Source organism: Nerophis ophidion, linkage group LG11 (genome assembly GCF_033978795.1).
Source record: "Nerophis ophidion isolate RoL-2023_Sa linkage group LG11, RoL_Noph_v1.0, whole genome shotgun sequence".
NCBI classification, from domain to species: domain Eukaryota; kingdom Metazoa; phylum Chordata; class Actinopteri; order Syngnathiformes; family Syngnathidae; genus Nerophis; species Nerophis ophidion.
Window position 1 is genome coordinate 9,805,092 of NC_084621.1, and position 27,694 is coordinate 9,832,785.

Here is a 27,694-nt window from a genome sequence, read left to right on the forward strand (position 1 = left end):
TGCTGATTGAAAAACATTGTCCAGGGAATGGAAGCATTTAAATGAAGGACTAAAATAAAGCACGTCTCCATAATTACTCCTGGGCAAGAAAGTTGCTGTTACCAATTTATTTCTGTCATTGAGAGAAGCAGTTTTTATTTCTAAAAAAGAAACCGAGCTTTACCCTTAGCTTAGAGACCAAGTTGTTAATATCGGCTTTAATTGAAAGCTCCTGGTCAAGATTAAAACCCAAATACTGTATAGGGTTTCCTTTTGAAGTGATGTGAAGTAAATTATATTTATATAGCGCTTTTTCTCTCGTGACTTAAAGCGCTTTACATAGTGAAACCCAATATCTATGTTACATTTAAACCAGTGTGGGTGGCACTTGGAGCAGTTGGGTAAAGTGACACAATGGCAGTGACTAGGATTGCGGAAGCGGGGATCGAACCTGCAACCCTCAAGTTGCTGGCACGGCCGCTCTACCAACTGAGCTATACCGCCCCCCTTTTGATGTTAGAATATTCGGAATGTTTTCCGGTAGCACCCTTGAATGACTGAAAACCCGTTAGCTTGCTTTTATCTCTATTTAAAACCAATTTAAGATCAAATAAGCAAGCCTGGATGATATCAAAGTCATCTTGTAAAAAACTCAAAAGCCTAGGTAATGGAGGATGAACACTGAACAGCAATAAATGATGGTGTCGTCTGCATAGAAATGGTACATTGCATTTGACAAATTGTTACAAAGATTATTTATGTACCGGTAGATAGAAAACAAAATGGGCCCTAGCACTGAGCCTTGCAGAACTCTTGGTAATGTCCAGTAACAAAGAGGTCATCCCAGTCACCTGTACACACTGCATTTTTAGACAGTCCAATGTGGTAAAGGTCTTGAATTAACAGACTGTGTAAAAGGATTTTGACAAATCAATAAATAGAGTGACACAATATTTCATACCGGTTTAAGTTTCGATTAAATAATTAAGGACCTAAAGTGCAGCTGTAATAGTACGATGCTGTTTTGTAAAACCAGATTGAAGCAGAGATACAATTTTGTTTGATTCCGATAAACCCTTTAGCTGGTTACTGATGATCTTCTCAAACAATTTCACAACAATGCATAATTTAGAAAGTGGTCTGTAATTATTTATAATTGTGGGATCACCCCCTTTTAGCAGAGGAAGAACAAAGGCTGATTTCCAGATTTTTTGAATATTACTTGTCAGACAGATGTAAAAAAATATGCGAGAGAGGGTCAGGAACAAAACCGGCAGCCACTTTTAAGGAAAAGGGTTCAATTCGGTCAGGTCCTGCTGCTTTACTTGTGTCCAGGCTCTTTAGTGCACTGTTGACCTCAGATACTGATACAGGTGTGAACTCAAAAGTGCAGGTGCCGGGTCTATTTAAAGACTGTGGTGTATTTGGTATAATAGCATTAGTCAGACCAATATTTGACAATTGAGGATGCAACGACTCAAACAAGGACCCGGCAGAAATAAAACAGTCATTAAAACAATTTGCTAAAGATGTCTTATCAGACAAAGTCCCAGATTGAGCAAATAAAAAAGTTGGAAAGTAATTTGTTGTCACATGATTGAAAGAAGCTTTTAGGGTTTACCAAAACGTTTTGGGTGATTTATATGTTTTTTGAATTAATTTAAATAAAAGTCAGACTTTGCTGTCTCAATAAGCAAAGTGCATTTATTTCTAAGCTGGCGAAAATTGAGCCAGTCAACTTATGTCTTCGTTTTTCGAGCTCTGGCCCAAGATCTGCCAGACTAGTTAAAGATTAGAGATGTCCGATAATATCGGAGTGCCGATATTATCGGCCGATAAATGCTTTGAAATGTAAAATCGGAAATTATCGGGATCGGTTTCAAAATTATCGTATCAAAAAGTAAAATGTATGACTTTTTAAAACGCAGCTTTGTACACGGACGTAGGGGAGAAGTTCAGAGCGCCAATAAACCTTAAAGGCACTGCTTTTACGTGCCGGCCCAGTCACATAATATCAACGACTTTTCACACACAAGTGAATGCAATGCATACTTGATCAACAGCCATACAGGTCACACTGAGGGTGACCGTATAAACAACTTTGACACTCTTATAAATATGCGCCACACTGTAAAACCCACACCAAACAAGAATGACAAACACATTTCGGAAGAACATCCGCACCGTAACACAACTGTTGGAGCCTATTCATATTATTTATTTAATAATTGTTTTGACAATCTAATTCAATAATGCCAATGAAGATGTTGAATATTTATTGGATGTTTTAGATGAATTATGATTGATTGTTTTCAGCTGCTCACGCTCCTCCTGGTGGGCAACGTCCTCCTCCTATAATTAGGAAGACAGCACAGCTGGGCGCTGCCTTTGTCTGTCCGTCATACTGAAGGAGTGAGGAGTGATATTGTTTGTTTACCACTAAATAAGTTTATTTGTATTATATAGAAAGTCAACCACGGTGAATATTTTTTGTTTGTGAAAATAAATTAACATTTGTTTGAAACTGGAAGTATCTCCGCGAGTGCTTATTAGGAATTTAGTGCGTCATAGAACCTCCTCCTCAAGGCTACTCCGCAAACTTTATTTTTATTTTTTCAAAACGTTGGAACGACAGAGTGGCCGTAACAACAACATAAACACAACATAACAAATACCCACAACCCCCTGCAGCACTAACTCTTCCGGGACGCCACAATATACACCCCTGCTACTCCCCCCACCTCAACCTCACCCCCTCAACTTACTCATGCTCTCTCAGGGAGAGCATGTCCCGAATTCCAAACTGCTGTTCTCAGGCATGTTAAATCAAATAATGCACTTTGTGACTTCAATAATAAATATGGCAGTGCCATGTGGGCATTTTTTTTCATAACTTGAGTTGATTTCTTTTGGAAAACCTTGTTACATTGTTTAATGCATCCATCGGTCACAACAAAATTAGGCATAATAATGTGTTAATTCCACAACTGTATATATCGGTATTGACTACCAATGTCGTAAAAAATGCACCCCCCGGCATAGCTCGGTTGGTAGAGTGGCCGTGCCAGCAACTTGAGGGTTGCAGGTTCGATTCCCGCTTGTGCCACCCTAGTCACTGCCGTTGTGTCCTTGGGCAAGACACTTTACCCACCTGCTCCCAGTGCCACCCACACTGCTTTAAATGTAATTTAGATATTGGGTGTCACTATGTAAAGCGCTTTGAGTCACTTGAAAAAAGCGCTATATAAATATAATTCACTTCACTATTGGCTGATGTCGGTATCGGTAATTAAGAGTTGGACAATATCGGAATATCGGCAAAAAAAGCCATTATCGGACATCTCTATTTAAGATGTTTAGTTTTTTACCTGATGTGGCCTCCACCGTGATAGGTTGGGTCCTTGTGGTGCCGCAAAACGCACCGATCAGATTGTGATCTGACTGCACGACGCCATTGTCCAGAAAACGAGGAAGGCCATCAAACACGTACACATACGAGCTCTGCAAACAATTAACAACTTAACACTGGTTCCACCATAAACCATCAATATACCCAGAGAAAAATGCTAAAAAAAAATGTCAATGTCGTAAAAAATGCACCCCCCCCCCAAAAAAAAAAACCCACAGTACTCTCAAGTTGAAAAACACATCAAAACATACAGCAATTTGTAAGGAGGCTATGCAAAGATTTTATGTTTCAATTGTTTGCCGACTAATGTTAGCTCAACAAAGAAAGAGCTACCGTACAATTCTAATATCTCACTCACTTTACATTGGGTATGGGAGTCTGGGTGCAGCGTGAGGGCGACAGGGGGACACAGTTGTCCGGGGAGGCAGGGTCCCAAGTTTTCAGTCACTGACAGAACCCAAAGGCAATGAGAGAGCCCTCCTCTGCGCTCTGTGCCACTTCTCCAGCCCAGGGAAGAGGAGAGAGGGACGTTGGAGGAGGAGGAGGAGAGCAGCACTGAGCGACCCTGGCACTGCCGGTAGCACGTTCCATTATTCCTATAGGAAGAAAAGAAACACGTCGACATAGATCGTGCACAAACAAAACAAAAAGGATTGTTACAATTGTGCATACCTTGGGTCGCCGTAGTAACCGGGAAGGCAGGACTCACAGTGGAGCCCTTGAGTGTTATGTGTGCAGTAACACTGGCCTGTCTGGTTATGGCAGTATCCTCGCATGGGGTCGCCGTGGCCGTTACACTCGCACGACACGCAGCCGCCGCCGCCAGCCAGGGCTGAGCCAAAGCTCCCTGGGCGGCAGTGCTCGCAGTGGGGCCCTGTGGTCCAGTCTGAAAAACACAACAAAAAAATATTGTTTTAAAAGCTGTAAATATGTGCTTGCCTCCATAAATTGTGGTCAAAATGCTTTGTATGACAGACTCGTACATATGCAATAGAGATATCTTTAAAGAAGTTGGTTGTTTTAAAATGATTTCGAACAAGTGATATATCATTTAGTTCACACATTTACATTTCTCTTTACATGTTCGAAAAGGTGTAAGACGAAGCAGAGTTTATTTAGTCCTAATACTTTTCCAATTCATAGCAATTTAGTAGCACATATTCACTTTCTGTCCAATGAATAAATCCAGGTTTTATCATGATTAGAGATGTCCGATAAAGGCTTTTTTATTCTCCAACTCTTAGTTACCGATTCGATATCAACCGATAACGATATATTCAGTCGTGAAATTAACACATTATTATGCCTAATTTTGTTGTGATGCCCTGCTGGATGCATTAAACAATGTAACAAGGTTTTCCAAAAGAAATCAACTCAAGTTATGGAAAAAAATGCCAACATGGCACTGCCATATTTATTATTGAAGTCACAAAGTGCGCTTTTTTTTTTTTTTAAACATGCTTCAAAACAGCAGATTTGAATTTGGTACATGCTCTCCCTGAGAGAGCATCAGGAGGTTGAGGTGGGCGGGGTTGAGGTGGGTGGAGTAGCAGGGGTGTATATTGTAGCGTCCCAGAAGAGTTGGCGCTGCAGGGGGTTCTGGGTATTTGTTATGTTGTGTTTATGTTGTGTTAAGGTGCGGATGTTCTCCCGAAATGTGTTTGTCATTCTTGTTTGGTGTGGGTTTTACAGTGTGGCGCATATTTATAAGAGTGTTAAAGTTGTTTATACGGCCACCCTCAGTGTGACCTGTATGGCTGTTGATCAAGCATGCGTTGCATTCACTTGTGTGTGAAAAGTCGTTGATAACGGGGTGTATATTGTAGCGTCCTGGAAGAGTTAGTGCCGCAAGGGATTCTGAGTATAAGTTCTGTTGTGTTAATGTTATGTTACAGTGCGGAAGTGCCTTTGAGGTTTATTGGCACTCTGTACCTCTCCCTACGTCCGTGTACACAGCGGCGTTTTAAAAAGTCATAAGTTTTACTTTGTGAAACCGATAGCGATAATTTTGAAACCCATACCGATAATTTCCGATATTGCATTTTAAAGCATTTATCGGTCGATAATATCGTCAGTCCGATATTATCGGACATCCCTGTCAATTATTTATAGAAAATGTGTTGCTAAGTCCCATCCATGCCCCTTAAAAGATGTTTTGCTTAAAGGCAACCGTATTTTTCAACCAATCGTGCTCAAATTGCTTAACAGCCCCTAAAAATGTGTGTACCAAATTCAGGTAAACACCATAAAGTTAAAGTGTATGTTTTATAGAGCACATTAATCTGTGTGAAAAATGTCAAGTCAATCCACTTTACGGAAGCCAAACTTTTTGTGTATTGGTCAAAAAAATGATAGCACAGACAAGGCAGTAGGACAGGGATAGGGAACCTGCGGCTCTAGAGCCAGATGTGGCTCTTTTGATGACTGCTTCTGGCTCTCAGATAAATCCTAGCTGACATTGCTTAACATGATAAGTAATAAATGATTCCGCTGGTAATCACAGGGTTAAATTATAACGTTCAAAATTAAAAACATTCTCATGCATTTTATTCCATCAATCCAAGAAGTCGCATTAATGGTAAGAAGTATTTCATTTATTATTTGTTAGCTTCAGAATAACAATGTTATTAAAAAGAATAAGAGACTTATTATACTCTAAAAATGTTAGTCTAACTTAAAAATGCGCACATTTAGTTGTAGTCAGTGTTAAAAAATATTGGTAACACTTTAGTATGGGGAACATATTCTAAGTAACAAAGACTTAAGAGTTATTTGGACACTCGGGGACCATATAAGGGTTAGGGTTACTAATAAGCAATAATTCTGAGGTCATAAGGGAAGACTCTTAGTTAATGGCTTACTGCTTGTAAAATAAGGCCAAGCAGAAAAAGGCATTAATAAATACTTAAAAATGACTAATTAAGAGCCAATATGTTACAAATTTGCATGTTAATAAGCAACTAATTAATGGTGAATATGTTCCTCATATCAAAGTATTACCAAAATATAATATGGCTTTCATAGAAATACGTTTTTAAAATATGTGGCCTTCATGGCTCTTTCAGCCAAAAAGGTTCCCGACCCCTGCAGTAGGGCATCACGTGTTGACTATTTTTTTCCCTAATTTTTTTCACATGATTAAGCCTCGGTCGATAACAAATTTTGCTGGACGATTTATTGTCCCACAAATTATTGCAGATAAGATATTACTGCCAGCATTATTTTGTGACCAAATGAAACACTAATTTAATCACGAAATATAATAATAATAATAATGCAAGTAACAATTTAAAAGGATTTTATTTTTTATATTTTCTTATTATTGTACTCTAATTGGAAAGTATATGACTTAAAGTAATTCTAAATTAATATATAAAAAGGACTCTCATCTGTGAGCAAAAAATGTACTGAAATAAATATCAAACATCTAAAAGTGCATATTTGTTCTCAATTAGGACAAACTAGGTCCAGTGTATCATGGCATTTCTGCTCAATTGTCTGTGTTGATGGGCTCATATTGCCCATCCGGTTATTACAACGAGACATTTGGTTTGTAATGATATTTTTTCCTCTTAATGTTTGTTACTCTGCGGAAATTCTCACTAGCAAGTCACGAACAGGGAGGCGATGTCCGTGAATTATGTGTATGTAAGCTAGCAGTTCTGCTCTCCGCCCACGGAGACAAAGATTGTAGAGGCCTGAAAAGAGGGTTGACTGAGTTTGATTAATACTACTGTTTAGAGATGTCCGATAATATCGGCCGATAAATGCTTTAAAAAGGTAATATTGGAAATGATCGGTTTCAAAAAGTAAAATGAATGACTTTTTAAAACGCCGCTGTACGGAGCGGTACATATCTGGTAAAACACGGACTTAGGGAGAAGCAATTGGGTCTCCCAGTCAACAGCTCCTACCCTCTCCCACACACAACACAGGAGTTGACGACTGCAGCATGAGACGTTTACTGCCGACGCTTGATGACCTCATCAAACCGCCGCGAGCAGAGCATAACAACAATAAGAGTGTGTTGTTGCCGGTGCTGTAGCCTGGCTAACAAGCCAGCGTGCTCGGTGACTGACTAACGATACCATGTCTATGGTTTGGGATTATTTTAAAGTGTGTCAGACCGATAAACAGCAATTTGCAATGACTGCAACGAACGTCTTCCTTTAATACAAGCAATTTGATCTCCCACTTCTTCAAGAATCATAAGGAGATACAAAAACCACCCCAAGCCGAAAGCCCATGCAATATAGCAAAAGCTAACATGGATTTTGGTGTGGCTAGTCTGCCCTGCATGGCGCACACTTTTCAGCTTGCAGTGAGCGGAGCTGCCCTGTCTCAACGCAGCATTTCAGAAGCTCTGACTGACTGGTAGGCCACTTCAAGCACTCACCACGAGCTTGCAGCACATTTTTGTTACTCATACAAATACGTTAGAGCAGGGCAGATTGAGCCCAGTTTATAATTTCCTGTTTTACAGTATACCAGGCAGTCTTGCACTAAAGGAGGACAATGTTATTGTGTACTTTATTAATCTAGTATACTCTGGATTGAAGCTGTGTGCCTCCATTTTTTTGTAGCTGTTGTTTTGAGGCATGATGAAAAAAAATAAAAAATAGTGCGCTTTGTGAAAGTCAAAGTATAGTATTTCCCATAGTTGTAGTGGGTATCAGGATTATCTCAGGGAGAACATATCCCAAATTCCAAGCTGCTGTTTTGAGGCATGTTAAAAAAAAAAAAATGCACTTTGTGACTTCAATAATAAATATGGCAGTCCCATGTTGGGACTTTTTTCCATAACTTGAGTTAAAGTTGTTCTCTTATTTTGGTAAACCTTGTTACATTGTTTAATGCATCCAGCGGGGCATCACAACAAAATTAGGCATAATAATGTGTTCATTCCACAACTCTATATATCGGTATCGGTTGATATCGATATATAGATATTGCATACATATATGATTGCATATCATATGTATGCAATTATGCACATTTCTTTCATGGGTAAATGTGCATAATTGCATACAAATAACATGTACTGTAAAACTGATCACACAAAATGGTTGATTGATTATATGACCGAAATAAACTTATTTAATATTTCATATTGGAATATCAGATATCGGCAAAAAAGCCATTATCGGACATCTCTACTACTGTTACATAAACGCGCTCAGGTACTAAGGGTGATGCATTAGTGAGACATTTTTCCCCCATGTTTAAAGCGAGAGACGAAGAAAAAAACCTCACACGGACATAGCAATATATCAAATTCATTTTCATTTTAGTTCTGTACAGTCTTAAGGTTTTACCTTGGCATTCATCACAGATCCCTGGTGCAGTGATACAGGTGGAGTGAAAGTTGCAGCCACAGTCCACATCACATTCGACACCACTAAGGACCAAGGTGGCTGGATCGGATGTCCAACCTAGGGAGCATTCGCACTCGAAGCGTGGGCTGCCACTGCACTGGCCCTCTCTGCATTCATTGTAACACCTGCAGGCGCACGAGTTTTAGCTTCTGGAGTTCTAAACTTGAAGATCAAGGTGATGAAAAACAAAGAAAAAAGGAGTGGTCTTACGTCTGATTGCAGTGCAAAGTGCCATCCCCTGTGTAGCCTCGCTCACAGTGGCACTCGTAAGAAGTGGGGGTGTTGATACAGGTGGCGAAAAGATGACAGTTATGGAGACCCAGGCGGCACTCTTCCACATCGGGGCAGGTGGGATAGGACCAGACGGCATCTTGCTCTTCATCGTCCATGTGCTCCAGCTCCATTTCCATGTCTAAAGGTCGAGGCGGAGCGGAGGTCTGTGGCTCAGGACTGGACATGGAAACACAGTCAAACAGTCTTATAGCGACCATTCACGAGAAACAGCAAGTGTTCCCAACTCCTCAGCAAGGAAAGTAGCTATTGACGTCATCACTACACTTCCATAATTTATGGCAATATATGCTGTAGGAGAGATACAATCTTGAGTTTAAAAAAAAAATAATTATGAATAGACTGCAGATTATCTTTTTCTTTTGATTCTCAGTTGTTTTAATCAATTTTGTTCTGCATTGATAAATGTTAGCGTATCAAATTTGATCACAAGAATGGAGGGTTGTGATTAGAGATGTCCGATAATGTTTTTTTGGACGATATCCGATATTCTCCAACTCTTAATTACCGATTCCGATACCAACCAATACCGCTTTTTACAGTTGTGGAATTAACACATTATTATGCCTAATTTTGTTGTGATGCCCCACTGGATGCATTAAACAATGTAACAAGGTTTTACAAAATAAATCACTTCAAGTTATGGATAAAAATGCCAACATGGAACTGCCATATTTATTATTGAAGTCACAAAGTGCATTATTTTTTTAACATGCCTCGAAACAGCAGCTTGGAATTTGGGACATGCTCTCCCTGAGAGAACATGAGGAGGTTGAGGTGGGCGGGGTTGGATTGAGTTTGGGGATAGATTAGATTAGATTAGATAGTACTTTATTTATTCCGTCAGGATAGTTCCTTCAGGAAAATTAGCAGGGGTGTATATTGTAGCGTCCTGGAAGAGTTAGTGCTGCAAGGGGTTCTGGTATTTGTTCTGTTGTGTTTATAATAATAATAATAATAATGGATTAGATTTATATCTCGCTTTTCTATTATTAGATACTCAAAGCGCTCACAGAGAAGTTGGAACCCATCATTCATTCACACCTGGTGGTGGTAAGCTACATCAGTAGCCACAGCTGCCCTGGGGTAGACTGACGGAAGCGTGGCTGCCAGTTTGCGCCTACGGCCCCTCCGACCACCACCAATCATTCATTCATCATTCATTCACCAGTGTGAGCAGCACCGGGGGCAAAGGGTGAAGTGTCCTGCCCAAGGACACAACGGCAGCGATTTGGATGTCAATAGGTGTGAAGCGAACCTGCAACCCTCAGGTTTCTGGCACGGCCGCTCTACCCACTACGGCATGCCGCCCCCTTTATGATGTGTTACGGTGCGGATGTTCTCCCGAAATGTGTTTGTCATTCTTGTTTGGTGTGGGTTCACAGTGTGGCACATATTTGTAACAGTATTAAAGTTGTTTATACGGCCACCCTCAGTGTGACCTGTATGGCTGATGACCAAGTATGCCTTGCATTCACTTGTGTATGTGTGTGTGTGTGTGAAAAGCCCTAGAATTTATGTGATTGGGCCGGCCAGCAAAGGCAGTGCCTGTAAGGTTTATTGGCGCTCTGTACTACGTCCGTGTATAAAGCAGTGTTTTAAAAAGTCATAAATTTTACTTTTTGAAACAGATACCGATAATTTCCGATATTACATTTTAAAGCATTTATCGCCCGATAATATCGGCAGCTCGATATTATCGGACATCTCTAATTGTGATATTCACTAACAAACCATATCTAACGACTGGCTCATTAACATGAACGATGGAATTGGAACGTTGCAGTGATTTTATAGTAGCTTGACATGACAGTGAAGAAATATTAACATCTACACATCTTTAAACCAAGGCGGAAAGAGTGACTGCTTTGCACATGCGCATTTTATTTGGAGTCTGGAAGTGTGTGGATCTCATCTCTGCACTGACATGATGAGCTAACTGGTGGAATGTTCAACTTTTGGCACAGGGTGACACGCACGCACGCACGCACGCACAGACAATTTCAGTCATTGCACATAGGTGCAATAACTGAAAACATGTTTTATATCCCAGTTTCTTCAAAATAGCCACCCTTTGCTCTGAATGCTGCCTTGCACACTCCTGGCATTCTGTCGATGAGCTTCAAAAGGTAGTCACCTGAAATGGTTTTCACTGCACTGGGGTGCTTGAACCTCATGAAGAGAATGCAAAGAGTGTGCAAAGCAGCAACCAGAGCAAAGGGCAAATTTGAAAGAAACTAGAATATATAACATGTTTTCAGTTATTTCCCCCTTTTTTGTTAAGTACATAACTCCACATGTGTTCATTCATAGTTTTGATGCCTTCAGTGACAATCTACAATGTAAATAGTCATGAAAAAAACGCATCGAATGAGAAGCTGTGGCCAAACTGTCGGCCTGCACTGCATGATTGCTGAAAATACTTTATGCTGCAGCTCTAAAATAATATATTGTGAAGTGAGTAAGTGTGCCATGTTTTTGACTTTATGGAGGATTGTATGTTTATTTCAACTGTTCTTCAGGGACCTCTTGGAAAGAACAGAAGAAAGACCATTGGATGTTTATTTAAAGCACAACAAGACAACAAAGGGCCTAATAATAATGATAACAATAAAAAAAACAGTGCTATTTTGGTGTTATACTTACTTAGCAGCTCGAGCTTCAGCTACAGCCACACTGCAGTTAAACACTGATGGATCATCTATTCCAGCCCAATCTCCCTTCAGACATCTAAAAATCAATGAGATGAGAACAAAATCTATGATATGACACAACTATTAATGTGCACGAGGTGTCTTTGTGTCTATGGTACTCACTTTCCAATGGTAGGATTATTGTAGTCCCCGCACCAGCCACACTGGAACGTTCGCAGGCAGTCTGTGCACGTGTTTAAAGCCGAGCATTGCTTGCATTGTGGAACGGAATGCACACTGATGTATAAGAAAAAAACGCACATTGTTTGACTTTAAACAACATTTCAGGAGACAAAAACAACAAGAAGAAATATTGAATGATTGTTACCTGTCATACCAGTCCCTGCACTCCCCATATGGGTATTTGGTCAGGTAGGCGGCAAAATAGAAACAAGCCTGGGCCGACTCACACCAAGCACACTGACTGGAGTTAGAGAGGCACTCGCCACATGTCATCCGCCTTGGAGAAGCAAAAACAAAGTGTGTTGTAAAGTATTTTTTCTCTCTCTCTATGACAGGGGTCGGGAACCTTTTTGGCTGAGAGAGCCATGAAAGCCGAATTTTTTAAACTGTATTACCCTGAGAGCCGTATCATATGTTTTAACACTGAATACAACTAAATGCATACATTTTTTAAGTAAGACCTACATTTTTAGAGTATAAGTCTTATATTTTGTATCATTTTTATTCTGAAGCTAACCAATAATAAATAAAATACTTCTTTGGCAACAATAAATTGGCCCTAGAACACTCTGGAACACTCTGCCCCTCCATGTTCAAACTGCTTCCACAGTGGAGTGTTTTAAGTCTCGTCTTAAGACCCACTTTTATTCTTTGGCTTTTTACACTACGTGAGTTGTGTGGTCCTCTGTTGTCTGTTGTCCTCTGTGTTTTTTATACACTTTGATTTCTATTTTACTGATTTAATTGATTTTACCCTTTAAAATAGTTTTTAATCATATTTGTTTTTATATTGTTTTTACTGGTTTTATATTTATTTATTTTTTGTTTTTATTCAGTCATTGGTGGAGCATAATATATATATATATATATACTTTTTTTTTTTTAATTTAATTTTATTTATTTATTTTTTTTACAATTGTTTTTAACATGGCTGTGCAGCACTTTGGAAACGTTATTGTTGTTTAAATGTGCTATATAAATAAAGTGGATTGGATTGGATTGAATGTGAGTGTGAATGTTGTCTGTCTATCTGTGTTGGCCCTGTGATGAGGTGGCCACTTGTCCAGGGTGTACACCGCCTTCTGCCCAAATGCAGCTGAGATAGGCTCCAGAAACCCCCGCGACCCCAAAAGGGACAAGCGGTAGAGAATAGATGGATGGACTTCTTACCATTGATGTGACTTATTAAACAGGTGCGGTTAGAAACGGATGGATGGATTAAAATGCTTAAGAATGTTTTATATATTAAACGTTATTTTTAACACCGATTACTGGCGGAATTATGCATTACTAATCGTGTTAAGCAATGTCAGCTTAGATGTATTTGAGAGCCAGATGCAGTCATCAAAAGAGCCACATCTGGCTCTAGAGCCATAGGTTCCCTACCCCTGCTCTATGAGGACAATATTTGTCAACTCACTGGTTGCAGACTCTAGGACACCCCAACGGATGACGTATCGAGCCGTCCAATCTTCCTCTCCTGCTGCACTGGTAGTCTCCTTTTTTGCTGGAGTTGATCTGCCACTCACAGTAAGGGTCCTGCAGGCAAAAGCAGTGGATGAGTCAGAAATACAGCAGCAGTCAAGTTCTGTAGTCAATATTGCATGTGTATACCGTATTTTTTGGATTATAAATCGCAGTTTTTTTCATAGTTTGGCCGGTGCGACATATACTCCGGAGCGACTTATGTGTGAAATTTTTAACACATTACCGTAAAATATTAAATAATATTATTTATCTCATTCGCGGAAGAGACGAAGAAAATGTCAGCAATCGTAACACACACGTCAGCAATCGTCACACACACGTCAACCAATAAGAATTTGGTGGGGGAGGGTCATGGCAGAAGTGCATTGTGGGTCATGGGATGCTAACTGCTATATGCTACTGCCGTAGCTATTAAAATAGATAATTTCAACGTTGGCGGTAACTGAAAAGGGCTGAACAAAAATGGCACCGAAAAGGAAATCATGTACTGCAGATTATAAGCTGGATGTACCATGAATTGATTAACGTGGATCCCAACTTAAACAAGTTGAAAATCTTATTCGGGTGTTACCATTTAGTGGTCAATTGTACGGAATATGTACTGAACTGTGCAATCTACTAATAAAAGTTTGAATCAATCAATCAAAACATAGTGAAATATGCAGCAGAAAAGGACAAGAGCAAGCGGCGCATAACTTTGGAATTGGCAGAGTTGTTTAGAAGCGACATCGAGGAAGAAGATTTCATGGGATTTATCGATTATGAGTGACAGATTGTTTGGTAAAGGTATAGCATGTTCTATATGTTATAGTTATTTGAATGACTCTTACCATAATATGTTAGGTTAACATAGCAGGCACCTTCTCAGTTGGTTATTTATGCCTCATATAACGTACACTTATTCAGCCTGTTGTTCACTATTCTTTACTTATTTTAAATTGCCTTTCAAATGTCAATTCTTGATGTTGGATTTTATCAAGTAATTTTCCCCCAAAAATGCAACTTATACTCCAGTGCGACATATATATATTTTTTTCCTACTTTATTATGCATTTTCGGCCGGAGCGACTTATAATCCGAAGAATACGGTACTTCTATCTACTGTATATAAAACATTGCTTTTTTGCCAAAACACTGGTTCTGGTGCTGTTTGTATTTAAGTAGTGTGGCATGGCTCGGTTGGTAGTGCGCCCGTGCCTGCAACTTGAGGGTTCCAGGTTCGATTCCCGTTTCCGCCAGTCTAGTCACTGCCGTTGTGTCCTTAGACAGGACACTTTACCCACCTGCTCCCATTGCCAGCCACACTGGTTTAAATGTAGCTTAAAGATGTGGATAAAGGGTTTCACTATGTAAAATGACTTGAGCCTCTGGAGAGAAAAACAGCTATGTAAATATAATTCACACATCAAATGATTACATTTTAAAATCAGATTAATCAAACTTTCAAATTTGGATCAATCATGATTAATCAAAGGCTATTACTCACTTGCATATTTCAAATATTTCAAAACCCTCGGCAGGGTTCTTGAGGGTGCATGGGAGTTTGCCCAACCAGTCTACATGTGCTTTGTGGACTTGGAGAAGGCATTCGACCGTGTCCCTCGGGAAGTCCTGTGGGGAGTGCTCAGAGAGTATGGGGTCTCGGACTGTCTTATTGTGGCGGTCCGCTCCCTGTATGATCAGTGCCAGATCTTGGTCCGCATTGCCGGCAGTAAGTCGAACACATTTCCAGTGAGGGTTGGACTCCGCCAAGGCTGTCCTTTGTCACCCATTCTGTTCATAACTTTTATGGACAGAATTTCTAGGCGGAGTCAAGGCGTTGAGGGGTTCCGGTTTGGTGACCGCAGGATTAGGTATTTGCTTTTTGCAGATGATGTGGTCCTGATGGCTTCATCTGACCGGGATCTTCAGCTCTCACTGGATCGGTTCGCAGCCGAGTGTAAAGCGACCGGAATGAGAATCAGTACCTCCAAGTCCGAGTCCATGGTTCTCGCCCGGAAAAGGGTGGAATGCCATCTCCGGGTTGGGGAGAAGACCCTGCCCCAAGTGGAGGAGTTCAAGTACCCAGGAGTCTTGTTCAGGAGTGAGGGAAGAGTGGATTGTGAGATCGACAGGCGGATCGGTGCGGCGTCTTCAGTAATGCGGACGTTGTACCGATCCGTTGTGGTGAAGAAGGAGCTGAGCCGGAAGGCAAAGCTCTCAATTTACCGGTCGATCTACGTTCCCATCCTCACCCATGGTCATGAGCTTTGGGTCATGACCGAAAGAATAAGATCACGGGTACAAGCGACCGAAATGAGTTTCCTCCGCCGTGTGGCGGGGCTCTCCCTTAGAGATAGCTCTGTCATCCGGGAGGAACTCAAAGTAAAGCCGCTGCTCCTCCACATCGAGAGGAGCCAGATGAGGTGGTTCGGGCATCTGGTCAGGATGCCACCCGAACGCCTCCTTAGGGAGGTGTTTAGGGCACGTCCAACCGGTAGGAGGCCACGGGGAAGACCCAGGACACGTTGGGAAGACTATGTCTCCCGGCTGGCCTGGGAACGCCTCGGGATCCCCCGGGAAGAGCTAGACGAAGTGGCTGGGAGAGGGAAGTCTGGGTTTCCCTGCTTAGGCTGTTGCCCCCGCGACCCGACTTCAGATAAGCGGAAGAAGATGGATGGATGGATATTTCAAATTAAGTTCAAATGAACAATATTAAACACAAATGCAAGTTTATTGTCAGGATTAAAAACAAAATGTTTTCATTGAATTCACTTTGTTTATTTTTTCCAAATTGCTAACAGCTTTGATAAAAGTCCTGCTTGGGTGCATTTTGAAGTGAGCACACCAGTCGGAGTTTCTTCATTCATCTTTGACCTGACGTATGTATTGACCTGTTTACTGCCTGTATGAAAACCCTTGCTTCCAACCATTCATGGTTAAGGTAAAGGAGCCTGTGCATTCAGAATTAATTAGGTGATTAATCAGCATTTTATACATTATTAATGTGATATCTTTTTTGTGACTTATCGCAGGTTGACTAGTTCTTTTTGATAGTCCTACATGTAAATAAATGGGTTGTACTGCGCTTTTCTACCTTTAAGGTACTCAAAGCGCTTTGACACTACTTCCACATTTACCCATTCACACATTGATGGAGGGAGCTGCCATGCAAGGCGCTAACCAGCACCCATCAGGAGCAAGGGTGAAGTGTCTTGCTCAGGACGCAACGGACGTGACGAGGTTGGTAGTAGGTGGGGATTGAACCAGGGAGCCTCGGGTTGCGCACGGCCAATCTCCCACTGCGCCACGCCGTCCCGTAAGCACAATATTTTTTTAAAACTTTGTACCTTTTTTATTATTTGTCAGGAGCTTATTTTGTGAAATTATGAATTACTTCACTTGAAATAGCTTTACTAAACATTATGACTTTATTCTGATAAAAATATGACTTATTCCCCCCTTAAATAATTGTATTATAATAAAACCATGATTTATCCTAACTGTTTAACTTTTTAATCCTTAAATTTGGACGTTGCGTCCATAAAATTATGACCTGTTCCTCACAAAGTATGACGTTTTTAAATATAAAAATGTATCTTTACTGTTATAAAACTATGGCATTTTTCTTGTCATAGTATGACTTTTTTAATCTCATATACTTCTCACATTTGCACGTATTTATTCTTTTGAAATTATTGGCTTCATTTTCACAGTATTTTGACTCTATTCATATTTTATAATTTAGTTTATTTTCAGTGTGATCCACATTTAATGATAATAAAAACACATCCTTCTGAGAATGAACTTAACCCCACATCAATTTTTTATTACTACATTAATGTACACCGGAGGTCCCAAAACTACGGCCCGCGGCACAGATACGCCCCGCCAGCGTCCAAAATCCGGCTCGCGGGAAGTCCCAAGTTGAAAAAATAAAATAAAAAATACTTTATTTTATTTTTCATTTTTATTTTAAAAAAAATGTCCTTTCTAATCCATTTTTACTGTTGTTACCCGTTGTGTCTCCTAAAATCATCTTGTCGAAAAATGCATTTTCCCATCGATAACTTGACTTCTTCATCAGCGGCAAGTGCGCGCTCTTTCAGTCAATTAGTGCGCGAGGAATATATATATATATATATATATATATATATATATATATATATATATATATACATACACATACACACACTATAAAATCAGTGCAACTATTTATATTTTCCTTTGTTTGTTTTTTATTGTAGCAACATGGTGGTTAACGTTTTTTGACTTCTTCATCAGCGGCAAGTGCGCGCTCTTTCAGTCAATTAGTGCGCGAGGAATATATATATATATATATATATATATATATATATATATATATATATATATATATACATACACATACACACACTATAAAATCAGTGCAACTATTTATATTTTCCTTTGTTTGTTTTTTATTGTAGCAACGTGGTGGTTAACGTTTTGGAGACTTGTGTATGCGTGTGCATGTATATATATATATATATACACACACACACACACCGGTATATATATATATTTACAGCCCGGCCCCCAGCCAAATTGTTCTAACCCAATGAGGCCCCCGGGTCAAAAAGTTTGGGGACCCCTGCTGTACACAATAACATGAATGGCATACCTGAGTACAAGCTGAGCAGTCTCTGTACTCTTCACACAGGGTGCAGTGTTGAGGTGCTAGCAGCAGATGGCGCTGAGCTTCCCCTTTGTCTTCTCCAGGCCCCCCCTCAGGACAGGGTTTAAGTTCAGGGCCGTCCCGGAGCAGACATCGAGACAGAGTCGGGCACCAGCCGCAAGACTGGTCCGAGAGACAGGCCAGACAGGACATGTACACTGAACAGGAGCCTGAGCGGTAGGGCTCCAGGAACAGGAAGGAGATCTCCTGGAGTTCAAAGATGAATATGCGGATATAAGGTGGAAGCTCTTCAGTGTTTCTGAGGATACACCGGGAAAAAAAACCACTCACGCTTTCTCCATACAGAGTTCTGTTCCAGATCAGGGCCATCTCACTGGTCTGCCCTGAGCCCGAATTGTTCAGGTAGCCCTCAGCCTGGACCAGGTAGTGGTTACCTCTGGTGAGGTTGGAGAACAGTCTGCTCCCATCAGTGCGAGCCAGCAGATTTAACTCTTTCTCCTGCTGAGCCGCCCAGCGACCCACCACCTCCTGCTCACAGACAACAAAACAATGCCTGTGTCCCTTTTCTACAGACATCTTGAAATGTATATTTCTTGCCCCCCGTCTGCTCACCAGTTGGCTCGAGTTGGGGCCTGCCGCCATTCGCGCCTCAAAGTGGAGTCTCTGGATGCGAGCCCACATAGAGACAGTCTCGGTGGGAGGGGGTACTGGTGGCGGGGCCCCCCATAAAGGATGGATGAAGCCCCTGAACTGCAGGGCCACATCCATCTCGGTGGTTGGGCTGAGGATGATGGTGGTGCTGCGGAGAATGGACACCTGGCGAGAGGATGGAAGACGGTGGAGGACGGAGGGGAAATGGAGACACATCAACAGAAATACTGAAATACTTCAAAGCCCACACAGACAAAGAAAAAGGAAAAGTGTTAAAAAGTCAAGAGCACAAAGTAGAGACAAGCAAACTCAAGGGAGTTGTTAAAAGTGATACTTGAGGAAGGAAGGACGGATAAGTAGAGGGGTGGGAGAGTACACTTTAGATGGGGACTCCGTACCTTGTCAGGCTGGGAGTCGTTGCGGGGATGCTGGAAGGTGAGCAGGTGCAGTCCCGGGACAAAGTTCTCGGTGCGACAGGAGTGGAGGGAGGTTAGGAAACGGGTACGCTCCCCCCACCAGCCGTACGCCCCCGAGATCTGGTCCACACGGCACGCACTTCGCTCTGCGAGACCGAGAGGGAGAGGTCAGCAACATAATGGAACACATCTGACCTCGTGAGATATAAAAAAACAAATACAGCAGCGGAGCCTGATTGCAACGCCGAGTGGCGGGGAGTGTGTCAGAGAGCGAAACATGGCGACGTCCACTCAAAGGAGTTTGGGATCGAAGAGGCGAGTCAAATGAAAGTTTGAGTGACCTCTGCAATCTCAGCTGGGCGTCGTCAAGCCGGTATTGGTTTTTCTCAGTGTCAAGGATACTTTGTTCATAAGAGGGCTCTTCTTAAATACCAAATAGGCAAAATTAATATCCATCCATTTTCTACCGCTTGTCCCGTTCGGGGTCGCGGGGGTGCTTGAGCCTATCTCAGCTGCATTCGGGCGGAAGGCGTGGTACACCCTGGACAAGTCGCCATCTCATCGCAGGGTCAACACAGATAGACGGACAACATTCACACTCACATTCACACACTAGTGCCCATTTAGTGTTGCCAATCAACCTATCCCCAGGTTCCACGGGGAGAACATGCAAACTCCACACAGAAAGATCCCGAGCCCAGGTTTGAACTCAGGACTACTCAGGATCTTCGTATTGTGAGGCACATGAACTAACCCCTGTTCCACCGTGCTGGCAACATTAATAGGAATATAATTCAAGACAGTTCTAAGATGAGAACATACAAAGCTACGACTAAATAGTCAATCCCAACACCAGTTCTGATTGCGTAAACTTAAGTATAAACTACATCAGTCATGGTTGTAGACAACCACTGCGTCGCCCACCGGGCAGCCAGACTGTTCATGGCTGTTTATGTACAGACAGGCTCCAATAATTACCGGATTTTTCGGACTATAAGTGGCAGTTTTTTTAATAGTTTGGCCAGGGGAGCGACTTATACTCAGGAGCGACTTATGTGTGAAATTATTAACACATTACCGTAAAATATCAAATAATATTATTTAGCTCATTCACGTAAGAGACGAGACGTATAAAATTTCATGGGATTTAGCAATTAGAAGTGACAGATTGTTTGGTAAAGGTATAGCATGTTCTATATGTTATAGTTATTTGAATGACTCTTACCATAATATGTTAGGTTAACATAGCAGGCACCTTCTCAGTTGGTTATTTATGCCTCATATAAACGTACACTTATTCAGCCTGTTGTTCACTATTCTTTATTTATTTTAAATTGCCTTTCAAATGTCTATTCTTGGTGTTGGGTTTTATCAAATAAATTTCCCCCCAAAATGCGACTTATACTCCAGTGCGACATATATGTGTTTTTTTCCTTCTTTATTATGCATTTTTGGCAGGTGCGACTTATACTCCGAAAATACGGTAGATATGCTTGATTATACAAAAAGTACTTTCAACTTGTGTGTTTAAACACTTCGTCATGAAGTTCCAGGTTTTAATGAAGTCATGAATTGGATACCGCCAGCCATAGCTACACAGATTGTTTTTTTTTGGTGTTTTTTTTAACTTTTGAACTTTTTTTAGTAAGTAACATATTTTGATGATCCCATCGGTAAAAGTGAAAATTATAAATGTGAAAAATCCTTGTTCATTTCAACAATTTTCCCTAAAAGTCGCATTGAGGCTAAAAGGTGTTTTTTTTGATTATTCGATTAATCCAAGGGTCGGCAACCCAAAATGTTGAAAGAGCCATATTGGACCAAAAATACAAAAAAAAATCCGTCTGGAGCCGCAAAAAATTAAAAGCCATATTACATACAGATAGTGTGTCATCACATATAAATTGAATTATGAGGACTTAAAAGAAACAAAATGAGCTCAAATATACCTACAAATGAGGCATAATGGTACAATATGTACATACAGCAAGCCTAAATAGCATGTTAACATCGATTAGCTTGCAGTCATGCAGTGACCAAATATGTCTGATTAGCTCACTCCACATAAGTCAATAACATCAACAAAACTCACCTTTGTGCATTCATGCACAACGTTAAAAGTTTGGTGGACAAAATGAGACAGAAAAAGAAGTGGTATAAAACACGTCTTAGAAAATCGGAGAAAGTTACACATGTAAACAAACTGCGGTGAGTTCAAGGACCGCCATAATTAGTAGGACAAAACGGCGCTCACCAAATACTTGAATCAGTGAAGCATGTTTAATTTAAACAGTGTCCTTTATAACAATTAGGGAGGTTTTTGTCATGTTTGTCCTCCTACAGAAACTATATTAAAACAAAAAATATGTTTTTTTTCCCCCTCATCTTTTTGCATTTTTTACATATTTTTGAAAAACCTCCAGAGAGCTACTAAGGCGGCGCTAAAGGGCCGCCTGCGGCTCCAGAGCCGCGTGTTGCCAACCCCCGGATTAATCGAACAAATTCATCGATTGCTTAAATAATCGATAGCTGTAGACCTATTTTCTGTTCCAGCATCATGGCTATGTTAGAGAATTAAGGTCTCTCCGAGTCCATTTGAGGAGCCCCTCCTTGACACCGAGCAGAAACCTAAACTCTGTCATCTCTGACACACGCCGAATACAAGTGGAGTCCCTCCCATGTCAGCTCCCAACAGTCTAAGGCACAGCCTCGCGTGCTGCTAGTGTTGCCACCCCTCCTTCTTCCTCCATCCCTCCCTGGGTCTCACCTGACACTGGCAGGCAGGACTCGTTCTGCACACACCAGCCGAATTCGCCGGGAGCACGGGCCAGCGAAGGCGGGGTGCCGCTGAACACCAGACAGGATTGACAGTCGGACAGGAAGCGCGCCAGGCCCAGGCAACCGGTACTGCCGCACTGTGAAGGACAAAAGAAGCGGGAGAGTTGCAGCAGTGATTGGAACACTGACCTGGGGTGTGCGGGATTGCGCGTGTCTACAATGTTACCGGATCGGTGGGCTGATACTCTCTGCAGCGGCCTTCACACCAGCTGCATTCTGGGTTCTTCAGACACATGCTTTCATCCAAGGCCTCAGCACAAACAGCATCCTACAAAAGCAAAACAGACACATGACCACAATTGTAGTTTTCTTCAGCAAAGTCCGCTTTAAACTCTACTCTTTTAACATGTAATCTCTCTCACCCGATCGCCCTCTTTGCTACTGACAAACAGTGGCATTTTGAAAGCCACCAGGTCTCCAAGGGCAACGCCACTGTAACCCCCTGCAACCAGCAGCACTCGTCCCTCTATCACAGCGGCAACGTGGGAGTAGCGCCCCTTTACACCTTCCCCATCTTCAGAGGTAAAGTAAAATCTCAGCATTTGACCAAAGAACCAAAATAGATGAGATAAATTGAAGAGCGACTCACTGAGAGACCATCTGTCCCCTGCAGACACCCACTGGTGACAGCCCAAATGGTAAAAGAAGATCTCCTCGTCATAGCACTTCTCTTCTTGGTAGTGGATATGAACATTTCCACCTGGTACAAATAAAAAGCCCATCAAGTAGACGCAAAAACACACAACTGTGACGATTTATGCACAGATCTGCTCACCGTAGACTACCATGTAATTTCCAATGACGGTGGCAGAGTGGAAAGCTCGCTCTCGGGGGCCCGTTGCCGGGTAACGGGAACGGAACAACGTCCAAAATCGCTGGTCCACGTGGAATACGTCGGTGTTGTTCACCCTCACGCTAAACCTGCAATAAAGGAGCACGTTCACTTTCGGTTTCACTGGCCAGTGGTCATGTTGTTAACGACAGACAATGCTCAAATCGGCAGGGGGTCTATAAAAATGCAAAGCGGATTTAACATTAGTTGGAAATAGGCAATAACAGGACAGAGGCTGTTGTTTCTGAAACTTGAAATTAAACATATTCAATTAATTTTACACTTTAATGTTGATTTGGAGTGCATGAGAAAAGTAGAGAGGAAAACACAGCTCTTGCTGATTCATTTATAGAGGCAAAGGTAGAAAAAGCTGCACATGATACTTCAAAATACATTGACTGTTCTCTTGTGGGGGACAAAGAAAATGACATAAGACAGTTGCCTACATATATTACATATACATACAGGCCAAAAGTTTGGACACACCTTCTTATTTCAATGTGTTTTCTTTATTTTCATGACTATTTACATTGTAGATGTGTCCGGCAAGAAATCTGCGTTCAAAGGACTCCGGCTTATTAGTGATTCCCAAAGCCCAAAAAAAGTCTGTGGGCTATAGAGCGTTTTCATTTCGGGCTCCAGTACTCTGGAATGCCCTCCCGGTAAAAGTTCGAGATGCCACCTCAGTAGAAGCATTTAAGTCTCATCTGTATACTCTTGCCTTTAAATAGACCCCCTTTTTAGACCAGTTGATCTGCCGTTTCTTTTCTTTTTCTCCTATGTCCCACTCTCCCTTGTGGAGGGGGTCCGGTCCGATCCGGTGGCCATGTGCTGCTCGCCTGTGTATCGGCTGGGGACATCTCTGCGCTGCTGATCCGCCTCCGCTTGGGATGGTTTCCTGCTGGCTCCGCTGTGAACGGGACCCTCGCTGCTGTGTCGGATCCGCTTTGGACTGGACTCTTGCGACTGTGTTGGATCCATTATGGATTGAACTTTCACAGTATCATGTTAGACCCGCTCGACATCCATTGCTTTCCTCCTCTCCAAGGTTCTCATAGTCATCATTGTCACCGACGTCCGACTGGGTGTGAGTTTTCCTTGCCCTTATGTGGGCCTACCGAGGACGTCGTAGTGGTTTGTGTTGTGGTTTGTGCAGCCCTTTGAGACACTAGTGATTTAGGGCTCTATAAGTAAACATTGATTGATTGATTGATAGATTGTCACTGAAGGCATCAAAACTATGACACCTGTGAAGTGAAAACCATTTCGGGTGACTACCTCTTGAAGCTCATCGAGAGAAGACCAAGAGTGTGCAAAGGAGTACTCAGAGCAAAGGGTGGCTATTTTGAAGAAACTACAGTATAAAACATGTTTTCAGTTTTTTCACCTTGTTTTATTAAGGACAGAACTCCGCATGTGCTGCCAAATTTGATGCCTTCAGTGACAATCTACGATGTAAATAAATAGTCATGAAAATAAAGAAAACGAGTTGTATGAGGTGTGGCCAAACTTTTGGCCTGTACTGTGTATATATATGTGTATGTATTTCATTTTAATGCCTGACGATCGACCATCACTCCCTCCAAGATTGACTGGTAGCCCGCGATCGACGTAATGGGCTTAGGTTGTGTACCTTGCAGTGGTTGGCCTGTGGCCGCCGTACACCAGCAATGTCCTAGAGGGGCTGTGGAACACCATGGAGTGACCAGCAGTGGCCGGAGGCTTTCCACCAGTGGGCTGAATTGTCTCCCACCGCCCAGAGCCTCTCAGACTGAACCGATAGAGGGAGGAGGAAAACATGTCCTCCTCTGTGCGACCTGGGACGTAAAAAGGATGTGAAAAACGCAAGCGGTTGTGAGGTCACAAACCTTTTCTCTGTGTGGGGGAGGAAAAAAAACCCACCTCCAAACACATAGAGGTAACTATCCACTACGGCTGCTGCGTGATTGGCCAGCTTGGGGCCGCCGTCGCTTTGTGAAAAGCCGAGCTGCTGCCAGTCATCCTGCAGTGGGCGGTACATCCAGACATCCCCTGCCAGCGAGCCGTTAAGCAACTCCCCACCAAAGATGACCATGTTTCCCGCCCACTCTACAGCTGTGTGGGAATGGCGGGCCAGCTATCAACACAAAGAGCGCAGGAATATAATTAGAATTCATGACTAATTTTTTTTATGTTGTTTAGTAAAACTGCTGAGGGTTGGGGATGTCCCTTAAAACATTTAAAGAAAAATGTAAGTAAATTAAAAAGTCCATCCATCCATCATCTTCCGCTTATCCGAGGTCGGGTCGTGGGGGCAGCAGCCTAAGCAGGGAAGCCCAGACTTCCCTCTCACCAGCCATTTCGTCTAGCTCTTCCTGGGGGATCCCGAGGCGTTCCCAGGCCAGCCGGGAGACATAGTCTTCCCAACGTGTCCTGGGTCTTCCCCGTGGTCTCCTGCCGGTTGGACGTGCCCTAAACACCTCCCTAGGGAGGCGTTCGGGTGGCATCCTGACCAGATGCCCGAGCCACCTCATCTGGCTCCTCTCCATGTGGAGAAGCAGCGGCTTTACTTTGAGTTCCTCCCGGATGACAGAGCTTCTCACCCTATCTCTAAGGGAGAGACCCAAACTCATTTCGGCCGCTTGTACCCGTGATCTTATCCTTTCGGTCATGACCCAAAGCTCATGACCATAGGTGAGGATGGGAACGTAGATCGACCGGTAAATTGAGAGTTTTGCCTTCCGGCTTAGCTCCTTCTTCCCCACAACGGATCGGTACAACGTTCGCATTACTGAAGACGCCGCACCGATCCGCCTGTCGATCTCACGATCCACTCTTCCCCCACTCGTGAACAAGACTCCTAGGTACTTGAACTCCTCCACTTGGGGCAGGGTCTCCTCCCCAACCCGGAGATGGCACTCCACCCTTTTCCGGGTGAGAACCATGGACTCATTCCGGTCGCTTCACACTCGGCTGCGAACCGATCCAACGTGGGTCATCCCTCCAATGGGCTCACCACTCATAGGAGGGGCCATAGAGGTCGGGTGCATTGTGAGCTGGGCGACAGCCGAAGGCAGGGCACTTGGCGGTCCGATCCTCGGCTACATAAGCTAGCTCTTGGGACGTGGAAATTAAAAAGTGATTCATAAAAACACGTATACATTAATTAAAATACTCATTTCATTAATGAATAAATGAAATAAATAACTTTTTTTTTTTTTTTTACCTACAATCATTAACATTAATTAAGAAAGACCCATAAAAGGCCTATAAAAAAAACTAATGCCCCCGAGGCCACACTGTCTTCCTGTTGAAATGAGTAAACCAGTGGTGTTCAAAATGTTGAATAACAACAAAAACTACGATCTCTTTGCACCTATGGAAGTGATAAAGTTTGGGACTGATGAAAGGTTGTGGAGGTTTTCTGCACATAGTAGTAACGCATACTGTACTCCCTGGGCTTGCGGTGGCCGATCGGCGCTCTCACTCGCTCGGCGAATACTTTTGTGACCGCTTTTGATTACCCAATATAGGCATGACGCAGGATACATCTCTCTTTCACTTTTAATATGTATCTCTACTTTCTAAATATAGCAACATTATAGTCATAGACACACAGCAGGCGTGTAGTAGATTACAACAAAGTAAGCGAAGACTCGTCACACCTACAGTTAAGCTACACTGCCGCACTTCCATTATAATTTGCTAATGGGTGAGGGATGACCCAGAAGTGCAAAATCCGCATTTGTGACAGGCTTCCACGAATGAGTAAATATATAAGGAACATTTGCAAATTTTTTAAGCTCTTCTACCGCGCTGATTTTAGGAAAAAGTTTTAGGTACTGAGGATGCTGAAAAAAGCAGGTATCAATGCATTTTTTAGTGTTGGTAGGAGTAGCCATGTTGTAGCCGTGTGTGTGAGTCTCCGCTGACAAAACAATGGGGCGAAAGCTCCTGGGGGCAAAGAATGTGCCAGAGCAAAAAAAGTTTTGTTTTTTTTTATTATCAAAAAAATCAAGTTATCGATAAAAAAAAAAAATACCGCCCAGGCCTACCAAGTACCGAATTTTTCACACTATAAGGAGCACTTAAAATCCTTTCATTTTCTTGAAACTCGACAGTGCACCTTATAACCCGGTGCGCCTAATGAACGGAATCATTTTAGTTGACCTCAAAGCTATTTTATTTGGCACATGGTGAAATGATAAGTGTGACCTGTGGATGGCAGTCACACATAGGAGATACATGTAGACTGCAATAGGACTCAAGTAAACAACACCAAAATTGTATATGTTCCATCGAAAATATCGAACATTACACACGGCACTCAAAATGATACATGGGTTGTACTTATATAGCGCTTTTCTACCTTCAAGGTACTCAAAGCGCTTTGACACTACTTCCACATTTACCCATTCACACACACATTCACACACTGATGGAGGGAGCTGCCATGCAAGGCGCTAACCAACACCCATCAGGAGCAAGGGTGAAGTGTCTTGTTCAGGACACAACGGACGTGACGAGATTGGTACTAGGTGGGGATTGAACCAGGGACCCTCGGGTTGCGCACAGCCAATCTCCCACTGCGCCACGCCGTGGCGTCCCAAAAATGTATCAAAATGTTTTAGTACGACTTTAGTGATCTGTGAAGCTGCACCACTTAAAGGATTGTATAGTGCTTCAACATACGAGTATTATTATGGTGTTTGTATAATGTAAGACTTTATCTGGCGTTTTGTTTTGCAATATTATGCAAAAGCAACTTTTCTTACCGTCTGGTACTTGCTGATCTGTATTTGGGATCTGCATAGTTCTGCAGCCATGCTGACATTGTAGTCAATAAGCTTCTTCTTTTTCTCTATCTTCTTGTTATGGCACATTCATCCTCCACTGTTGCCATTTTTAATATTAAGTAGTGTAA

At 42.2% G+C, this 27,694-nt stretch overlaps 1 protein-coding gene and 1 long non-coding RNA gene across 2 annotated transcripts in view; one reads left to right on the forward strand and one right to left on the reverse strand.

Annotated features, from left to right (window-relative positions):
* Nucleotides 1–27,694, reverse strand: part of megf8 (multiple EGF-like-domains 8) — a 69,244-nt gene that overhangs the window by 25,298 nt on the left and 16,252 nt on the right. The window contains exons 7-26 of the mRNA XM_061915059.1: nt 24,694–24,907; nt 24,425–24,608; nt 22,735–22,880; nt 22,549–22,659; nt 22,322–22,473; nt 22,126–22,227; nt 21,889–22,036; nt 19,104–19,267; nt 18,667–18,870; nt 18,385–18,582; nt 18,040–18,300; nt 13,351–13,469; nt 12,076–12,207; nt 11,871–11,984; nt 11,701–11,784; nt 8,974–9,213; nt 8,704–8,888; nt 4,061–4,274; nt 3,747–3,984; nt 3,348–3,480 (exon numbers count right to left, since the gene is read on the reverse strand). Coding sequence (XP_061771043.1) covers nt 3,348–3,480; nt 3,747–3,984; nt 4,061–4,274; nt 8,704–8,888; nt 8,974–9,213; nt 11,701–11,784; nt 11,871–11,984; nt 12,076–12,207; nt 13,351–13,469; nt 18,040–18,300; nt 18,385–18,582; nt 18,667–18,870; nt 19,104–19,267; nt 21,889–22,036; nt 22,126–22,227; nt 22,322–22,473; nt 22,549–22,659; nt 22,735–22,880; nt 24,425–24,608; nt 24,694–24,907 — 3,343 coding nt within the window. The remainder of the gene's footprint in view (nt 1–3,347; nt 3,481–3,746; nt 3,985–4,060; nt 4,275–8,703; nt 8,889–8,973; nt 9,214–11,700; nt 11,785–11,870; nt 11,985–12,075; nt 12,208–13,350; nt 13,470–18,039; nt 18,301–18,384; nt 18,583–18,666; nt 18,871–19,103; nt 19,268–21,888; nt 22,037–22,125; nt 22,228–22,321; nt 22,474–22,548; nt 22,660–22,734; nt 22,881–24,424; nt 24,609–24,693; nt 24,908–27,694) is intronic.
* On the forward strand, nt 21,623–24,285 carry LOC133561640 (uncharacterized). The gene is made up of 2 exons (XR_009808746.1): nt 21,623–22,481; nt 22,573–24,285. It is a non-coding gene; the product is annotated as an uncharacterized LOC133561640 (long non-coding RNA).